Genomic DNA, 17,865 nt, shown 5'->3' on the forward strand with positions numbered 1-17,865 from the left:
GGAGGTACCCATAGACTGGAGATGTGCAAATGTAACCCCAATTCACAAAGGAGGATCAAAGGCTGACACAAGTAATTATAGACCTGTTAGTTTAACTTCTGTTCCAGGAAAATTAATGGAGGCACTGGTTAAAGAAGCACTGCAGGATCATTTAGACAAGACTTCAGTTATAGCTCAGACACAGCATGGTTTTGTTAAGGGGAAGTCTTGCCTGACCAACTTGATTGGATACTATGATGTAGTCACAAAAGAACTGGATGCAGGGAATAACTTTGATATTATATACTTGGATCTTAGAAAGGCTTTTGATACTGTTGCACATGGAAGACTGCTCCACAAATTGGAGCAGTGTGACATTGGAGGCAAATTGCTGCTATGGATAAAGGGGTGGTTGAGGGAGAGAAGACGGAGAGTGGTAATCAATGGACACTGCTCGTCGTGGACTGATGTTATTAGTGGAGTCCCTCAGGGCTCAGTGTTGGGTCCATTATTGTTTTCTATATTTATAAATGATATTGATGATGGTATATCAAGAGTAATGTCCAAGTTTGCAGATGATACAAAGGTTGGCAGGGTTGTCAAGGACACTACTGACACTATGCTGCTGCAACAGGATCTGGAAAGGTTGAGCAGATGGGCTGAGAGGTGGCAAATGAAGTTTAACATTGACAAATGTAAAGTACTACACATGGGAAACAGCAACCCCAGAGCAACGTATCAACTCTGTGGTACTACACTGACAGTGGTAGAGAATGAAAGGGACTTGGGGGTGGTTGTGCAGGCAGATATGAAGTTCTCTGAGCAGTGCAGACGGGCTGCAAGAGTAGTTCATGGAGTATTGTCAATGATATACAGGAATTTTTCCAGCAGGGATAAAGAGGTGATTATTCCATTGTATAAGGCAATGGTCAGGCCACACCTAGAGTACTGTATACAGGTCTGGAGGCCTCATTTCAAGAAGGATGTAGAGCTGCTGGAACGAGTACAGAGAAGGGCAACAAGATTAGTGAATGGAACAAAGGGGTGCTCTTACGAAGAAAGGCTTAAGTTTTGCAAATTACAGTGTCTGGAGACTAGGCACCAGCGAGGTGATCTGATAGAGGTGTATAAAGCCTTGAATGGTTTAAGCATGCTCAATGCTGATGGGATTCTTCCTCTAGCTCAGAAAAATCACCTGAGAGGGCATAAATTCAAATTGAGGAAAGACAGATGTAGGATAGACGTGCGGAAATTTGCCTTTAGCGAGCGGGTGGTTGGTTGGTGGAACAGACTCCCATCCCTTGTGGTGGAGGTTGATAGCCTAAATAAGTTTAAGGCTCAGCTGGACAGGTATTTTGAACGAACAGAGGGGTGAAGTGGAAGTGGGTTTTTTTTTTTTTTTTTGGCTGATGCTGCATAAGCTTGCTTTCTTGCATCAAATGCCTCTACTAATGCTAATGCTAATGCTAATACTAATGCTAATGATTCATCCCTTTACTTTTAGAGGTTATATGACTAAAGAAATCTTTGCATCCTTTGCCAAAGACTTCCTAGCAAAGGATGTCTATGGAGACTACCATAGGATTCTGTGTCGCCTGATAATTTATATGCAACCCATGCATGGTTCTTCTTTGCCACGAGTCTCATTAGTTCATCTGATATTCATTTGGGTGATAAACATAAAAAAGAATTCCTTAAAAAGGATTTCTTTGCATTCTTAGCCAGGTTCTTCCCATAATACGAGTATGCTTCAGTCTGGCTAACATTCCTAGTGACCTGATTGTAGAAAGAATTAATATTAGTATAAATAATGACAAATGCAGTATTTATGTAGCATGCAAGTAAGCAAATTTATGCAGCATCAGCACAAAAAAAAAAAAAAAAAAAAACGCTTCTCACATTATCTCTCTGACACCTCTAATAATTTATCTGGGTGCTCCTTATATTTATTGAACCTGTCCACTTTCATACCACTAGATGGAAGTTTATTCCGACAATCAACTACATGCTTGCTGAAAGCAAATTTCCGATCATATATTATGCAATCATAATTTAGAATATGTTGAAAATAACACTTTAAATAAAAGCAAATTGAGCAGCAAAATAAATTAAACATGGGAAAGGGGGGGGGGGAGAGCACGCATGGAAAAAGTAAAGGTGCTAAACTGAACAGCATAAGAACTGAAGCATAGGAATAGAAATTTCACAGATGGTAGAGAAAAAAAAAGAAGATAATTGGGATGCGATATAATCTCACTGGCTTGTTTTTGAAAATCCTAAACCTACAAAGAGACATATCGTCTCACCGTCCTCCCCACATTTGCTGGAAAAGGCCCGGTTCGAATCCCGCCGATGACGCCAGGAACTTTAATGGGCTTTTTTCACTCCGTGACTGAGTTAGTCGGTCTCAGGCGTAGATAGCAAGGTTTTTTCTTTGTTTTTCCCCAGAAACTAGGGTTTTTTTTCGTCCAGCAAAACAAGTAAATCGAACAGAGAATACACGCAATTTACAGACCCAAATACAAGTTTATGTAAGAAATGAAGGGTGAACTTAATATAATAATTTTTAAAATACCGTCTCACTGGTTTTTAGAGTTTTCCTTGTTTTCCTATTTCTATGATTCTTTTCTATATAGGCGGACTTTATTTTACTAAAATCTTTTTTGAGTCACATTTCATGTCTAGTCTGTGTGTACAAAATATTGTTCTTGTTATTATTATTATTATTATTAGCCATATGGTGCAAATAAGCCTGAAGCTTATGCTGCACCAGACTGAGTTACCCTGAGAGAGAGAGAGAGAGAGAGAGAGAGAGAGAGAGAGAGAGAGAGAGAGAGTGGTGGGCTTGGCAAGGACCCTGGTGTGCCAAGCTCATACTCACCAAGTGTGAGCCCCTGGGGTTATTTCTCAAGGTATAAGAATTTGAAGCTTGTTTTAATACAGTAAAAGCTATATAGGCCAAGCATTAATCTGTAAATATTAATAAAAGTTTTAAATATTAATTTATTTATTTATTACATACTTTACCTTACATTACATATTTATTTATTTATTTTACGAGCCACATAGTATTTGTTATATTAAATGAAAAAAAAAAAAAAAAAAAAGAAAGAAAAGCATTTTGTTCCGCAAGGGGGCGAGAATAAAGCAGACGACAGTTGATTTAATAGATTTTCATCTTCCGTTATGTCGGTATATGTTAAGTTTTACGTAAATGCATTTAGAGACTTATTTGGTATCATGTAATATTCTTATACTCGGTACCGTTGTGTAGGACAAATATTTCATTATGTTTTTTATCTTCGAAAAATTAGATACCGAGAATTGAAAGCACGAAGTGATAACTAGACATCTGGTTTAACAGCTTGGGTATGGATTTTTTTAGGAATGGGGACCTATTATTTTAGCAGTTTTGATGATGTGGTTTTGTTGTATTTTCCAAGTGCTACTACTAAAGTATAATACATTTTTAAAATGTTCTCAGCAATGACTGGTTTATAATGACTTTGGGTTCATTTTTCACTTCCTGTTGTTACTGTTTCCGAAAGAAAAAGCCTCTTCTGGACAGGTAAACTATGAATGTTTTTTTATGTACAAGTGTAATGTGACAAACTGATATGGATACTATATATTTGATGTGGTGGATGAGGATGTGATGGCATTGAATATTAGCATTAGTTGAGGCATACGATGCAAGAAAGCAAGCTTATACAGCATCAAACAAAAAAAAAAAAAAAAAAAAATTCCCATTTCACCCATCCATTCACTCAAAATGTTTGTCTAGTTTAGCCTTAAATTTATTTAAGCTATTAACTTCCACAACAACAGATGGAAGTCTGTTCCAGCTGTCAACTACCTGTTGGCTTAATGCAAACTTCCGCACATCTATTCTACAACTGTCTTTCCTTAATTTGAATCTGTGCTGTATCCTGTAACAAAAGTTACACTACCAAGTTAGAATAAAAAATCCTTAAAATTTTTTACTAAATTTCGACTACACACATGAGGGGTCATAAATTCAAATTAAGGAAGAATGGTTACAGGACAAATGGAACAAACTCCCATCTAGTGTTGTGGAGGTTGGTAGTTTGAATAAATTCAAAGAACAACTAGATAAACTGCTATAGAAAATGGACAAGTGAAATGGGAAGTGTTGACTTTTTTTTCTCTTTGGCTGATGCTATAAGCTTGCTTTATTGCATCATTTGCCATTACTACTACTAATGATAATAATAACTAGTAATTGCACCAGTTTGCCCATATGGTGCAAGAAAGCTATACTGATGTATGTAGCCTGCTGTCAGATAAGAACTCTGCCACAGAGTAAAAACAACCTGTAAAATTATTTCCATTTTGTTTGGATTCAAACCCATGATGGGAACAACAGCAGTTGTATCTACTGGACTAGCCGTAGTAATCAGAGCTAGCCCTGTGGATACAACTACCTCAGAGCTTTATAAACTTAAATAAGCTCTCTACTAGAATAGCTTGGTGCCTTTCTACCATGCCCAGTAGCCCACATATATGAAGTTCCCCTCACATGGGTACCTTTATCTCCAGTCTCATTAGACATGTAGTAGTATTATGGAGGCATGTGATGCAAGAAAGCAAGTGTATGAGCTTATGTATCATAAGCCAAAAAAAAAAAAAAAACAATTTCACACATCCATTCCCTCTAAAATTTTGTCCAGTTCCTCCTTGAATTTATTTAAGCTCGCAACTTCCACAATGACTGATGAAAGTTTATTCCAGCAATTAACCACAACCTGGCTAAAGTCAAATTTCCACACATCTGTTCTTCAACTGTCTTTCCTCAATTTGAATTTATGCCCCCTTAGGTTTGTAATCTGAGCATGGAGAAAAATCCCATCAGAATTCAGCGTGCTCAACCCATTCAAGGATTTATACACCTCAGTCAGATCATCTTGCAGGTGCCTAGTCTCCAGCCGCTGCAATTTGTAGAACTGAAGCTTTTCTGGGTCAGAGGACCCCCACCAATCTTGTTGCCCTTCTCTGTACAATCTCAAGCAACTCTACATCCTTCCTAAAATGAGACTTCCAGACCTTTAGCATTAGTAGAGGCATATGATGCAAGAAAGCAAGCTTATTCAGCATCAGCCAAAAAAAAAACAAAAAAAAAACACACCACTCCCATTTCGCCCCTCCGTTCGTTCAAAATACCTGTCCAGTTGAGCCTTAAATTTGTTTAGGCTATCAACTTCAACAACAAGTGATGGAAGTCGGTTCCACCAACCAACCACCCGCTGGCCAAAGGCAAATTTCCGCACATCTATCCGACATCCATCCTTCCTCAATTTGAATTTATGCCCTCTGAGGTGATTTGCAAAACTTAAGCCTTTCTTCGTAAGAGCAACCCTTTGTTCCATTCACTAATCTTGTTGCCCTTCTCTCTACCCGTTCCAGCAGCTCTACATCCTTCTTGAAATGAGGCCTCCAGACCAGTATACAGTACTCAAGATGTGGCCTAACCATTGCCTTATACAAGGGAATAATCACCTCCTTATCCCTGCTAGAAAAATTCCTGTATATCATTGACAAGACACCATGAGCTACTCTTGCAGCTCGTCTGCACTGCTCAGAGAACTTCATATCTGCCTGCACAATTACCCCCAGGTCCTTTTCATTCTCCACCACTGTCAGTGTAGTACCGCAGAGTTGATACGTTGCTCTGGGGTTACTGTTTCCCATATGTAGTACTTTACATTTGTCAATGTTAAACTTCATTTGCCACCTCTCGGCCCATCTGTTCAACCTTTCCAGATCCTGTTGCAGCAGCATAGCATCAGAAGTGTCCTTAACAACCCTGCCAACCTTTGTATCATCTGCAAACTTGGACATTAAACTTGATATACCATCATCAATATCATTCATAAACACCGAAAACAACAACGGACCCAACACTGAACCCTGAGGAACTCCACTAATAACATTAGTCCACGTTGAGCAGTGTCCATTGATTACCACTCTCTGTCTTCTGCCACTCAACCATCCCCTTATCCATAGCAGCAATTTGCCTCCAATGCCACACTGCTCCAATTTGTGCAGCAGTCTTCCATGTGCAACAGTATCAAAAGCCTTTCTAAGATCCAAATATATAATATCAAAGTTATTCCCTGCATCCAGTTCTTTTGTGACTACATCATAGTATCCAATCAAATTGGTCAGGCAAGACCTGCCCTTAACAAAACCATGCTGCGTCTGAGCTATAACTGAATTCTTGTCTAGATGATCCTGCAGTGCTTCTTTAATCAGTGCCTCCATTAATTTTCCTGGAACAGAAGTTAAACTAACAGGTCTATAATTACTTGTGTCAGCCTTTGATCCTCCTTTGTGAATTGGGGTTACATTTGCACATCTCCAGTCTATGGGTACCTCCCCTGAGTCCAAAGAAGCTCTCATAATTATGGCTAGGGGTTTGCTTACTTCCTTTGCTGCCTCCTTTAATATAACTGGATAGATCCATCCACCCCAGGTGCCTTTTTTATGTTTATCCTCAACAATCTCTCCTCCACTTTCCTCTCAGTTATTACAAAATCATCCAGCTCACTGCCAATGTTTACTTTACCTACATCATTCTCCTTCCTGAATAACTCCTCATGCGTGAATGTCGATGCAAAATACTCGTTTAGATTGTTAGCCACCTGAGCAGGATCCTCAACTGTTGAACCATCAATATCCAGTGGACCAATCTGATTCATCCCTTTCCTTCTTGAGTTTAAATAGGTAAAGAACTCTTTTCTGTTTTTCTTTGCATCCTTTGCCAAAGATTTTTCGTAGTCTGCCTTTGCTTGCCTAATCTCCTTTGTGACTTGGTTACAGACCAACTTATATCTATCATAGGCTTCCATGTCACCCATTAATTTGTATGTATCCCATGCATTTTTCTTCTCTGCCACATGTCTCATTAGTTCATCTGACAACCATTTAGGCCTAAACCTTGAACAATATTTCTTAATTGGTATGTAAAGCCTGGTAGCTTCCAAGATTAGTTCCTTGAATGCTTCCCATTTTGAGTTTGCTGTTGGTAACATCATCAGTTGGTCCCACTGTATAGAATTTATATACTGTCTCAGACCATCATAGTCGCCTTTACGAAAACAAAAACCCTTCCCTTTACCTCTGATGGTAGTTACCTCCTTGAGTAAATCCCACTTCAACACATTATGATCACTGCCACCTAGTGGTTCATTTATCTGCAGATTCTTAATGCATGAAGAATCACTACTGATAATCAGATCAAGAGTATTGCTCCCTCTTGTTGCCTCACGAACATGCTGATGTAGAAAACAATCATCCAATAAATCCACAAAAGCCTGGCTAGTGTGTGAGTGACCAACCCACAAATTCCAGTCAATATCTGGGAAATTAAAATCCCCCATTATAAGACTCTCTGATTTACTGGCCCACTTAGGCGCCTCCGTAGCCAGGTGGGAAGGAGCAGCAGTGCGTAGCACATGCTTCTTGATTAGACCGGGGTTCGAGCCCGTCACCACCAAATACGGAGGATGCGGAAAGGTCATTCAGGGAATGACCACCGCATATCCCGGAGCAGTATGGCCTTAGTTGCTAATGCTCCTAAAAACCAAATAACAACAACAACAACAACTGGCCCACTCCATTTCCCTGTACAATATCTTATTATGCTCATCAGAGTCAGGCACCTCCGTAGCCAGGTGGGAAGGAGCAGCAGTGTGTAGCACACGCTTCTTGATTAGACCGGGGTTCGACCCCGTCACCACCAAATACGGAGGATGCGGAAAGGTCAGGGAATGACCACCGCATATCCCGGAGCAATATGGCCTTAGTTGCTAATGCTCCTAAAAACCAAATAACAAACAAACAAACAAACAAACATCATCAGAGTCATTAGGCCTATAGCACACTCCTACTCTCAATTTTGATTTCCCTATGCTTATGTCACACCAAACTGACTCAACACTGCCCTGTCCATCGATGTCGACTGGCTTCACTTCCTTGGATTTTATGTATTTCTTGACTAATAGCATAACCCCTCCTCCCCTCCTGTCCTGTATATCCTTTCTATGCCTGTATGCAGTACTCAAATTGTAGCCTGACCATTGCCTTATACAGAGGAATAATCACCTCCTTTTCCCTGATAACAAAATTCCTGTATATCATTGACAAGACCCATGACCTACTCTGGCAGCCTGTCTCCACTGCTCAGAAAATGTCATATTGGACACCCCCAGGTCTTTTGATTTTCTACCACCCTGAGTGTAGTACCACACAGTTGGTATGTTTCTCTGGGGTTACTTCTACCCATATATACAGTACTTTCATTTGTCAATGTTAAACTTCAGTTCCCACTTCTCAGCCTATCTGCCCAAATTTTCTAGATCCTGTTGCAGTAGCCTACTGTCATATATACCCTGCCACCCTTCAATCATCTGCAAACTTAGACATTAAGGATGATATACTTTCATCAATATCATTGATAAATATACAAAACAACAATGGGTCCAGCACCAAACTCTGAGGGACTCCACTAACATTAGTCCATGAAGAGCAACATCCATTGATTGCCACTCTCCGTCTTTTCCCACTCAATCATCCTGTTATTCATTGTAGCAACTTGCCCTTAATGCCGTACTGCTCCAATTTGTACAGCAGCCTTCCCTGTGCAACAGTATCAAAAGCTATCCTGAAATCGAAGTATATGATATCAAAATTATTTTTTGCATCCAGTTCCTTTGTGACTACATCATAGTATCCAGTCAAATTTGTCAGACAAGACTTCCCCTTAACAAACCTGTAGCCAGGTGATAAGGAGCAGCAGTGCGTAGCACATGCTTCTTGATTAGACTGGGGTTCGAGCCCATCACCACCAAATACAGAGGATGCGGAAAGGTCCGCGGATGACCACCGCATATCCCGGAGCAATATGGCCTTAGTTGCTAATGCTCCTAAATAACAAAATAAAAAATTTTATTTTATTTATTTTTTTATTTATTTAAAAGTAATAGTTCGGACTTTTATTTAGTCCGAAATAATACTGCTGTCTTGTCTAGATGATCCTGCAATGCATCTTTAACCAGTAACTCCACTCTTTTCCCCGAACGAAAATTTAAACTAAAATGTCTGTAATCACTTGTGTCACACTTTGATCCCCTTTGTGAATTGGAGATACATTTGCACATTTCCAGTCCATGGGGAATGCCCGAGTCCAAGGATGATTTCATAATTAATAATAAGGGTTTTGCTTACTTCCTTTGCCACCTCCATTATAACTGGATAGATCCCATCCACCCCAGGCGCTTTTTTTGTTTAACTTCAACAATTTCTTCTCCACTTTGCTCTCAGTTATTACAAAATCATTAGCCACCCTGTTACAGTTTGATAAACTTTTGGCATTTTCCTCCCTTAATAACTCCTCATGTATAAATGTAGATGCAGAATAGTCATTCAGATTGTCAGCTATCTGAACACAGATCATCAACAGTTGAACCATCGATATTAAGTGCAGCAATCTGATTCATCCACTTGTTTCTAGAGTTTATATAAGTAAAAGAGTCCTTCCTGTTTTTCTTAGCATCCTTTACCAAAGATTTCTTGTACTCTGCCTTTCCTTGCCTAATGACCCTTGTGACTTGATTACAGACTTGCTTATATCTGCCATAGGCTTTTGTGTTGCCTGATAATTTATATATATCCCATGCATTTTTCTTCACTGCCACAAATCTCATTAGTTCATCTGATGGCCGACCGGGCTAGCCGAGTGGGTAAAGTACCTGCCCGGCAACCCAAAGGTCGCGGGTTCGATTCCCGCCTCGGGCTTGGATCAAAGTACTGCAAAAACCTTGGGAGGTGCAATATGGCCACAGAAGCCGATGCGCCAACAACTATCAAATCAAATCAATCAAATCAAGTTCATCTGACCTCCATTTAGGACTAAACCTTGAACAATATTTCTTAATCGGTATATAAAGTCTAGTAGCCTCCATGATTAGTTCCTTGAATGTTTCCCACTTAGAATTTGCTGTTAGCATTTAGTATTAGTTGAGGCATATGATGCAAGAAAGCAAGCTTATATAGCATCAGCCAAAAAAAAAAAAAAACAAATCCTTCCCATTTCACCAATCCGGTCACTTCAAACATTTGTCTATTTCAGCCTTAAATTTATTTAAGCTATCAACTTCCACAAAAAAAGATGGAAGTCTGTTCCGGCAATCAACTACCTGCTGGCTAAAGGCAAACTTCCACACATTTATTCTACAATTGTATTTCCACAATTTGAATCTATGCCACCTCAGGTTCTTAATCTCAGCAAGTTGAAGTATCCCACCAGCATTGAGCATGCTCAAATCTTTTCAAGGCTTTGTACACCTTAATCAGATCTCCTCCCAGGTGCTGCATCTGACAGAATTTCAGACACTCCTGGTAAGAGAACCCCTTTGTTCCTCTCACTAATCTTGTTGCCCTTCTCTGTACTCATTCTAGCAACTCTGCATCCTTCCTAAAATGAGGCCTTCAGATGTGTATGCAGTATCAAGGTGTGGCCTGACCATTGTGTTATACAAAGGTATAATCACCTCCTTGTCTCTGCTTGCAAAATTCCTATATATCATTGACAGAACTCCATAACCTGTTCTGGCAGCCCATCTACACTGCTCAGAGAACTTCATATCCAACTGCACAATTATCCCCAGGTCTTTTTCATTCTCCACCTCCTTGAGTGTAGCACCTGCCCGGCAATACAGTTGGTACAATTCTCTTGGGTTGCTGCTACCCATATGCAGTACTTTGCATTTGTAAATATTAAACTTCAGTTGCCACTTCTCAGCTCATCTACCTAACTTTCCTAGGTCCTGTTGCAGTAGCATACTGTGTTTGCTATCATTAACAACCCTGCCAACCTTTGTATCATCTGCAAACTTGGACATTAAGCATGATATACCTTTATTGATATCATTAATAAATACACAAAACAACAATGGGCCCAGCACCGAACCCCAAGGGATTCCACTAATAACATTAGTCCACATAGAACAGTGTCCATTTATTACCACTCTTTGCCGTCTCCCACTCAACCATCCTTTTATCCATTGCAGCAACTTGCCCTTAATGCCATACCGCTCCAATTCGTACAGCAGTCTTCCATGTGCAACAGTATCAAAAGCTTTCCTGAAATCCAAGTATATGATATCGAAATTAAATTTTTGCATCCAGTTCCTTTTTGACCACTTCATAGAATCTAATCACATTGGACAGACAAGACTTCCCCTTAACAAACCCATGCTGTGTTTGATCTATTACTGCAGTCTTGTCTTGGTGATCCTGCATCTCTACTTTAACCAGTGACTCCATTATTTTCCTGGGAACAGAAGTATATCTGCAACAGGTCTATAATTATTTGCATCACCCTTTGAACCCTCCTTTGGGAATTGGGGATACATTTGCACATCTCCAGTCCATGGGGACCATTGCAGACACTTTCAAATTCAACCCTAGCTCACAACTTTTTTTTCAACATTGATCTGTACTTGTTAAGTAAATCTGCAGATCTTATACTCTTAAGGTTATTAGTGCTAACGTATATCATCAGTTGGTCCCACTCTACAGAATTTAAAAACTGTCTGAGACCATTGTAGTCACCTTTACAGAAGCAAAAACCCATCCCTTCCCTTTACCCTTGATGGTACACTAGTGTGCAAAACTTAAGGACCAACACTATTTCTAAATGTTACAATCACAAAATCAAATGAAACAGCCTGTGGCGATTTGCATTACTGTGGCCGTTCAGTAGAAAGCGGGTGCACATGCAAAAATTTGAATCGTGATGACCAGATAAAAGCAGCAGTTATGTGCAAATTACCGATGTGGTGAGCATGATTGTTACAGACTTTTGATTGGTTTCATACAGTGCTACAGACAACGAAATGGCCAGAAGACAACATCTGGATGACTTTACCCAGGGTCAAATAATTGGGAAGATCGAGGAAGGTCGAAGTGCGAGGAGTGTGGCAGCAGAGTTTGGTATCACCCATAGCATTGTCTCACGTGCATGGTCGTCCTTCAGAATGACAGGTACAGCCGTTCGAAGGACCAGTGGTGGTTGTCTATGAAAAACAATGCCCAATGATGACCGCTATATACTCCTACAGGCCAAGAGGGACCGACAGCAGGATCCATTGCAAACCAGCTGCACAGGACACAGGATATTGTGGTTTACCGTGGCCAGGCGACTCCACAAAGGTGGACTGTTTGCCCGACGGCCAGTGCGCTGTGTCCCTTTAACACCTGTCCATCATAGACACTGTTTACAGTTGTGCATCGAACACAAGGACTGGACAGCAGCGCAATGGGGTAAGGTACTCTTTACTGATGAGAGTAGATTCAGTCTCAGCAGCGATTCTGGATGTCAGCTAATCTGGCGAGAGGTTGGCACACAGTATCACCATGTAACACTAAAAACCAAAAACACTAAAAACCAAATAACAAACACCTTGAAGTAAATTCCACATCAGTACACTGTGATCATGGCCACCTAGTGCTTCCTCTATCTGCAAATGGCCCCGAGTGCCAAGCGATAGTGACAAGCGATTTTTTTCCTGCGAATATATAGTGATCTCCCAAAGTGTTATAGTTTCGATTCTTTTCTAGCGTCACCTGTCCTTTTGTTTACTTGAAGCGGTTCTGTACTTTAAAGGACAAAAGTAAGAACTGAGAGAGGAAATCTATCTTTCTTTTTTATTCTATATATTCATTACTAACCCTTTATTTACTTCAACAACCGCTTGGTCACTGGTGGCACCGCTCCTGCCTCCACGTGGCGGGGCTGGTAATCTGGGGGATAAGACAACCCCCAGGGCTAAAAGGAGCAGAAATGGAAACAAGTGACTTTCCATGCTTAGAGCCAAAGAGCTCTCAAGCAAATGACATTCATGACACTGACCATGACTTCTCTCTATCGAAGAGAATGAAGAAAGACATTGGTAGACAGGAATTACCAGCATTCCTGATAATACATTCTCTGTCAACACAACCTGTGGGCAAGCTCTCCCCCTTTATTATTCAGAGATGCCTCGAACATGCCGCAGGTTCACCAAAAATGGTGAAACGTCTCCAATCTGGAGATTTATTAATAGAGACCACCAATCCTCGACACTCTGAACTGTTATTAAGTTTGACATCTTTGAGTGGAATCCCAGTTCAAATCACACCACATAACACCCTCAATTCTTCAAAGGGAGTGATCACTGAATGGGATCTATTAAACGTTCCTGAAGATGAAATAGCCCAGGAACTTAAAGAACAAAAAGTCATTCAGGCAAAGCGGATCATGATCCGAAAAGATGGCAATTTAGTTCCTACCCGGAGTATAATATTAACTTTCAGTTCTCCAAACCTACCAGCTTCAGTAAAGACAGGATATTTAAACTGTCGCGTTCGGCCATATATTCCGAACCCCCTAAGATGTTTTAAATGCCAGAAATTTGGCCATTCCCAGACAGCATGCCGTGGAGACGCAACATGTGCAAACTGTGGGTGTAAAACTCACACACACAAACAGAATGTAAGGCACACACAAACAGAATGTAAGGCACCAACCCCACAGTGTCCAAATTGCAAGGGCAGCCATCCGGCATACTCCAAAGACTGCGACCTCTGGAAGTTGGGGAAAAAGATACAAAAGTATAAAGTTGAAAATAAAGTTTCCTACCAAGAGGCAAGAAAACATATAAGATTAAATAATCCAAAATGCACTTATGCCTCTGCTACTTATAGTCACCAGTCAATAGCATGTCAGACAGAGGTGTCCATCCCTCCAGATACATCGATCTCAGACTGGGCTCGATCAGTCCTCTTGGTCCAACATACATCAAAGGCAGTCGATCAATGCAGTAATACGCCACTGACAGTTCCATCCCAGAGACTTCCCCATTGCCAAGCAGCGGAAAAATTAGATCCAGTTGAGGTGAAGCAATCTCACCCCTCAAGCATGGACACCGATGATACCACCAACTCAGAAGATCTGCTTGAAATACATGCAGATGATGATATGGAAGAAAGCAATGACTCAAGATGCCCAAACTTTTCAAGAAAAGAAAAATCAAAACACGAGAGATATAAACAAGCCTCTCACAAAAAGCAAATAGACTCCTCTTCTGCTCATAAAACCAAATAATGGAACAAATCATACAATGGAATTGCAGAGGTTTTTGCAGCAATATTGATGATATCTATGAACTAATTAACCGTTACAATCCTGCTGCCATATGCTTGCAAGAGACAAATCTAACAACAAAAATATCTGTTTCAGTCAAAAACTATACTATCTTCAGAAAAGATCGATCTGAAACTAACAGCCCCCATGGAGGAGTAGCTATACTAGTGGAATCAGGAGTCCCCTCCAGGCACATTCCATTACAAACACCATTAGAAGCTGTTGCTACCCGTATAGTAATCGGTATCACACTGACACTAGCCTCAATTTATCTTCCGCCGAATCAATCATGTACAATTCAGCAACTGTTAAATCTAATTTCTCAATTACCACCTCCTCTTTGTTTACTAGGAGATTTTAATGGGCATCATCCATTATGGGGATCTCTGGTCTCAGACGGACGTGGCGAACTGATTGAAATGTTACTTGACCGAGAAAATTTGACACTATTGAATAATGGCTTACTGACATATATCCATTTTCCTACTGGATCAACCAGTGCAATAGATCTCTCAATTTGCTCTCCGATCCTCTTCCCAACTATAGAGTGGGCAGTACATGACAATCCTCTAAATAGTGACCACTATCCGCTGATCTGTAGTATTCAAACCACCCATTCCAAACAAACTCAAACAAAAACAAAATGGAAATTTTCCAAAGCAAACTGGACGAAATTTACCAGTCATGTATCTTTTGATGATGACACCATAGAGTCTTCTGCTATTGACACTGTCACCGATCATATCACAATGCAGATACTAACAGCAGCAAAAGCCGCCATCCCACAGTCTCAAATAAGAAACCATCGGCATACCAATCACTGGTGGAATGGCGATTGTAATAAAGCAAAGAGAGAAAAAAACAAAGCATGGAACACCTTCCGCAAACATCCCACCACTGCCAACCTTATTAACTTCAAGAGACTGAGAGCCAAAGCTCGTTATATCCGGCGGAAGGCGAAAAAAGACTCGTGGATAAAATTTGCCTCCTCAATCAACAAAGATACTGATACCCGAATAATCTGGGAAAAAATAAAGAAACTAAATGGTAAATATCATAAGTTGCCTTCTCCTATTATTAATTGGAATGGAAAGGAGATCTCATCTGTTGATGAAATTGCCAATGCCCTAGGAACGGTGTTCTGTGAGTTGTCCGCCTCAACTGCATATCAACCATCTTTTCAAAAAATCAAAGCTGAAGCTGAGAAAAGGAAACTAGACTTCAAAACTGCATGTCCTTTTACCTATAACCAACCATTCACAATATCTGAACTGAAAGAATCTATATATACCTCAAGAAACAGCTCTCCTGGCCCTGATGGAATCTACAATATAATGATTCAACACCTCAATCAGAAATCACTAATTTCATTGCTAAACTTTTACAATAGAATATTCTCAGAACATATATTCCCTACTTCCTGGAGACATTCTTATGTAATAGCCATACCTAAACCTGGAAAAGACCATTCGATTCCTAACAACTATAGACCAATTTCTCTAACCAGCTGCCTGAGTAAGACTTTGGAAAAAATGGTTCACCATCGACTCACCTGGTACCTTGAATCCGAAAACATAATCAGCAATAATCAGTTTGGCTTTCGGAAGAATAGATCTTCCCTAGACCTCATGACCAAAGCCGAATCCAACATAAGAAATGCATTCATCAGAAATCAACATCTCGTCATGATATGCCTTGATATAGAGAAGGCCTTTGATACCACATGGCGCTACGGTATCCTAAGAGATCTCCATTCTATTCATATGAGAGGCCATTTACCATATTTTATTCAAAGCTTCCTTCAGCACAGATCTTTCCAAGTGAGGTACCGGCAGGTTTTATCTCAAACATACATTCAAGAAGAAGGAGTCCCACAAGGCTCTGTTCTTAGTGCCACTCTGTTTGCAATACGAATAAACAACATCACAAACAGCATTCCAAATACCGTTGACTCGTATCTCTATGCAGATGATCTTACCATATCCTGTCATTCCCAGAATATGAACTATATTGAGAGGCATCTACAAATATCCATTAATAACATTGAATTATGGATTGCGCAAAATGGATACAAACTGTCAAGCCACAAATCTACAGCTATACATTTCTGCACGAAGCGCGCAATGCATCCTGAACCCGAGTTGCACTTGGCCGATCATCCACTACCAATTGTGAACAGTATTCGCCTCGTAGGGCTAATTTTTGATAAGAAGTTAAACTTCCAGGAGCACATCAAGTATCTAAGAACCACTTGCATAAAGAAAATGAATATACTCCGGGTCATCTCCGGTACATCTTGGGGCGCCGATCGTTATACCCTGCTCCACTTATATAAATCTCTAATTAGATCTCGGTTAGACTACGGAGCACCTGTTTATGACTCAGCTAGGGAGAGCACCTTGGCCCGTCTTGCACCCATCCAACATTCTTCTCTTAGGATAGCCCTAGGTGCATACAGAACATCACCAGTTCAAAGTCTTTATGTTGAGGCTCACGAATCTCCACTTAGCATCAGAAGAAAGATGTTGCTGATAAACTACTCAGCTAAAATTAAAAGTCTGCCTACTCATCCGGTTTGGCCACTGTTGCATAATCCTCAATTGAAAACCCATTAAACAAATAAACTTAGAACAATTCGACCTTCTGGTATCAGACTGCAGAATCTAACAGAAAGCTGGAATATTCAGCTTGATAATATCATCAGAGAAAAAAAAGATCCGGATCCCCCGTGGACTAACTTCACCCTTTCTTCTGATGAATACTTTGAGCAATGGGGTAAAGGCTCTATAGCAGATATTAACATCCAACAACTACATGTTGCTCACTCACAAAGGTATCCACACTTTACCAAGATCTATACTGATGGTTCGAAGTCTGACAGTCGAGTGGGTGCAGCTGCCGTCTTCCCTAATACAACTGTCTCAATTTCACTTCCAACCGAATGCAGCAGCTACACTGCTGAACTCCATGCCATTAAGCTTGCTCTGGAAAACTCTCGCTAATGTCAATAAATAAAAGTATAATATATACTGATTCACGGAGTGCTATTCTAACTTTGAAAAGGACTTCCCCACCTAAAAATCCTTTATTAAAGTTCATAAAACATAAGCTGATGCGTCTTCATGAGCATCAGAAAACTGTTATCTTTTCATGGATCCCTGGCCACAGTGGTATTCCAGGAAACGAATGTGCAGACAGTGCTGCTAAGTATCCTTCCATCATATCCTCAACAAATAACCTAGTCCCATATCCTGATTATAGACATAACATACGGAGAACATCTATGGAACAATGGACACTTCTGTGGAAAATGCAAACAAATAACAAGCTATTTCAAATAAAACCTGAACTACAATTATGGACTTCTAGCCTTCAGAAAAATAGAAAAGAAGAAGTAATCTTAGCCAGAACTCGTATAGGTCACACTCACCTCACACATCTCTATCTGCTTACAGGAAATGATCGTCCGCTGTGTACACACTGCTCGCAACCCCTTACAGTAAAGCATATACTCCTTGAATGTAATTTGTTCAGCAATGCCCGACGAATGTCTTTTAGTTTCATTTCAGATCTACAGCAACCTCTCTCTCTGAATAGCATAATAGGTAAAGAAGCAAATCTCTCTGAATTCTTTTTGTATATAAAACAAAAATGTATAACCGTTTCTAACTGCCCACCGT

General features: G+C 40.3%; 1 protein-coding gene across 1 annotated transcript in view; it reads left to right on the forward strand.

Moving 5' to 3' along the window:
* Positions 1-3,478: 3,478 nt before the first annotated feature.
* Positions 3,479-17,865, forward strand: part of LOC150086459 (uncharacterized) — a 54,273-nt gene continuing 39,886 nt past the window's right edge. Inside the window, exon 1 of the mRNA XM_090372172.1 lies at positions 3,479-3,547. Within this exon, the coding sequence (XP_090228298.1) occupies positions 3,480-3,547 (68 nt within the window). The 5' untranslated portion in view covers position 3,479. The remainder of the gene's footprint in view (positions 3,548-17,865) is intronic.

This window comes from Mastigoproctus giganteus, chromosome 4 (genome assembly GCF_048544385.1).
Source record: "Mastigoproctus giganteus isolate SK-2022 chromosome 4, ASM4854438v1, whole genome shotgun sequence".
Classification (NCBI taxonomy): domain Eukaryota; kingdom Metazoa; phylum Arthropoda; class Arachnida; order Uropygi; family Thelyphonidae; genus Mastigoproctus; species Mastigoproctus giganteus.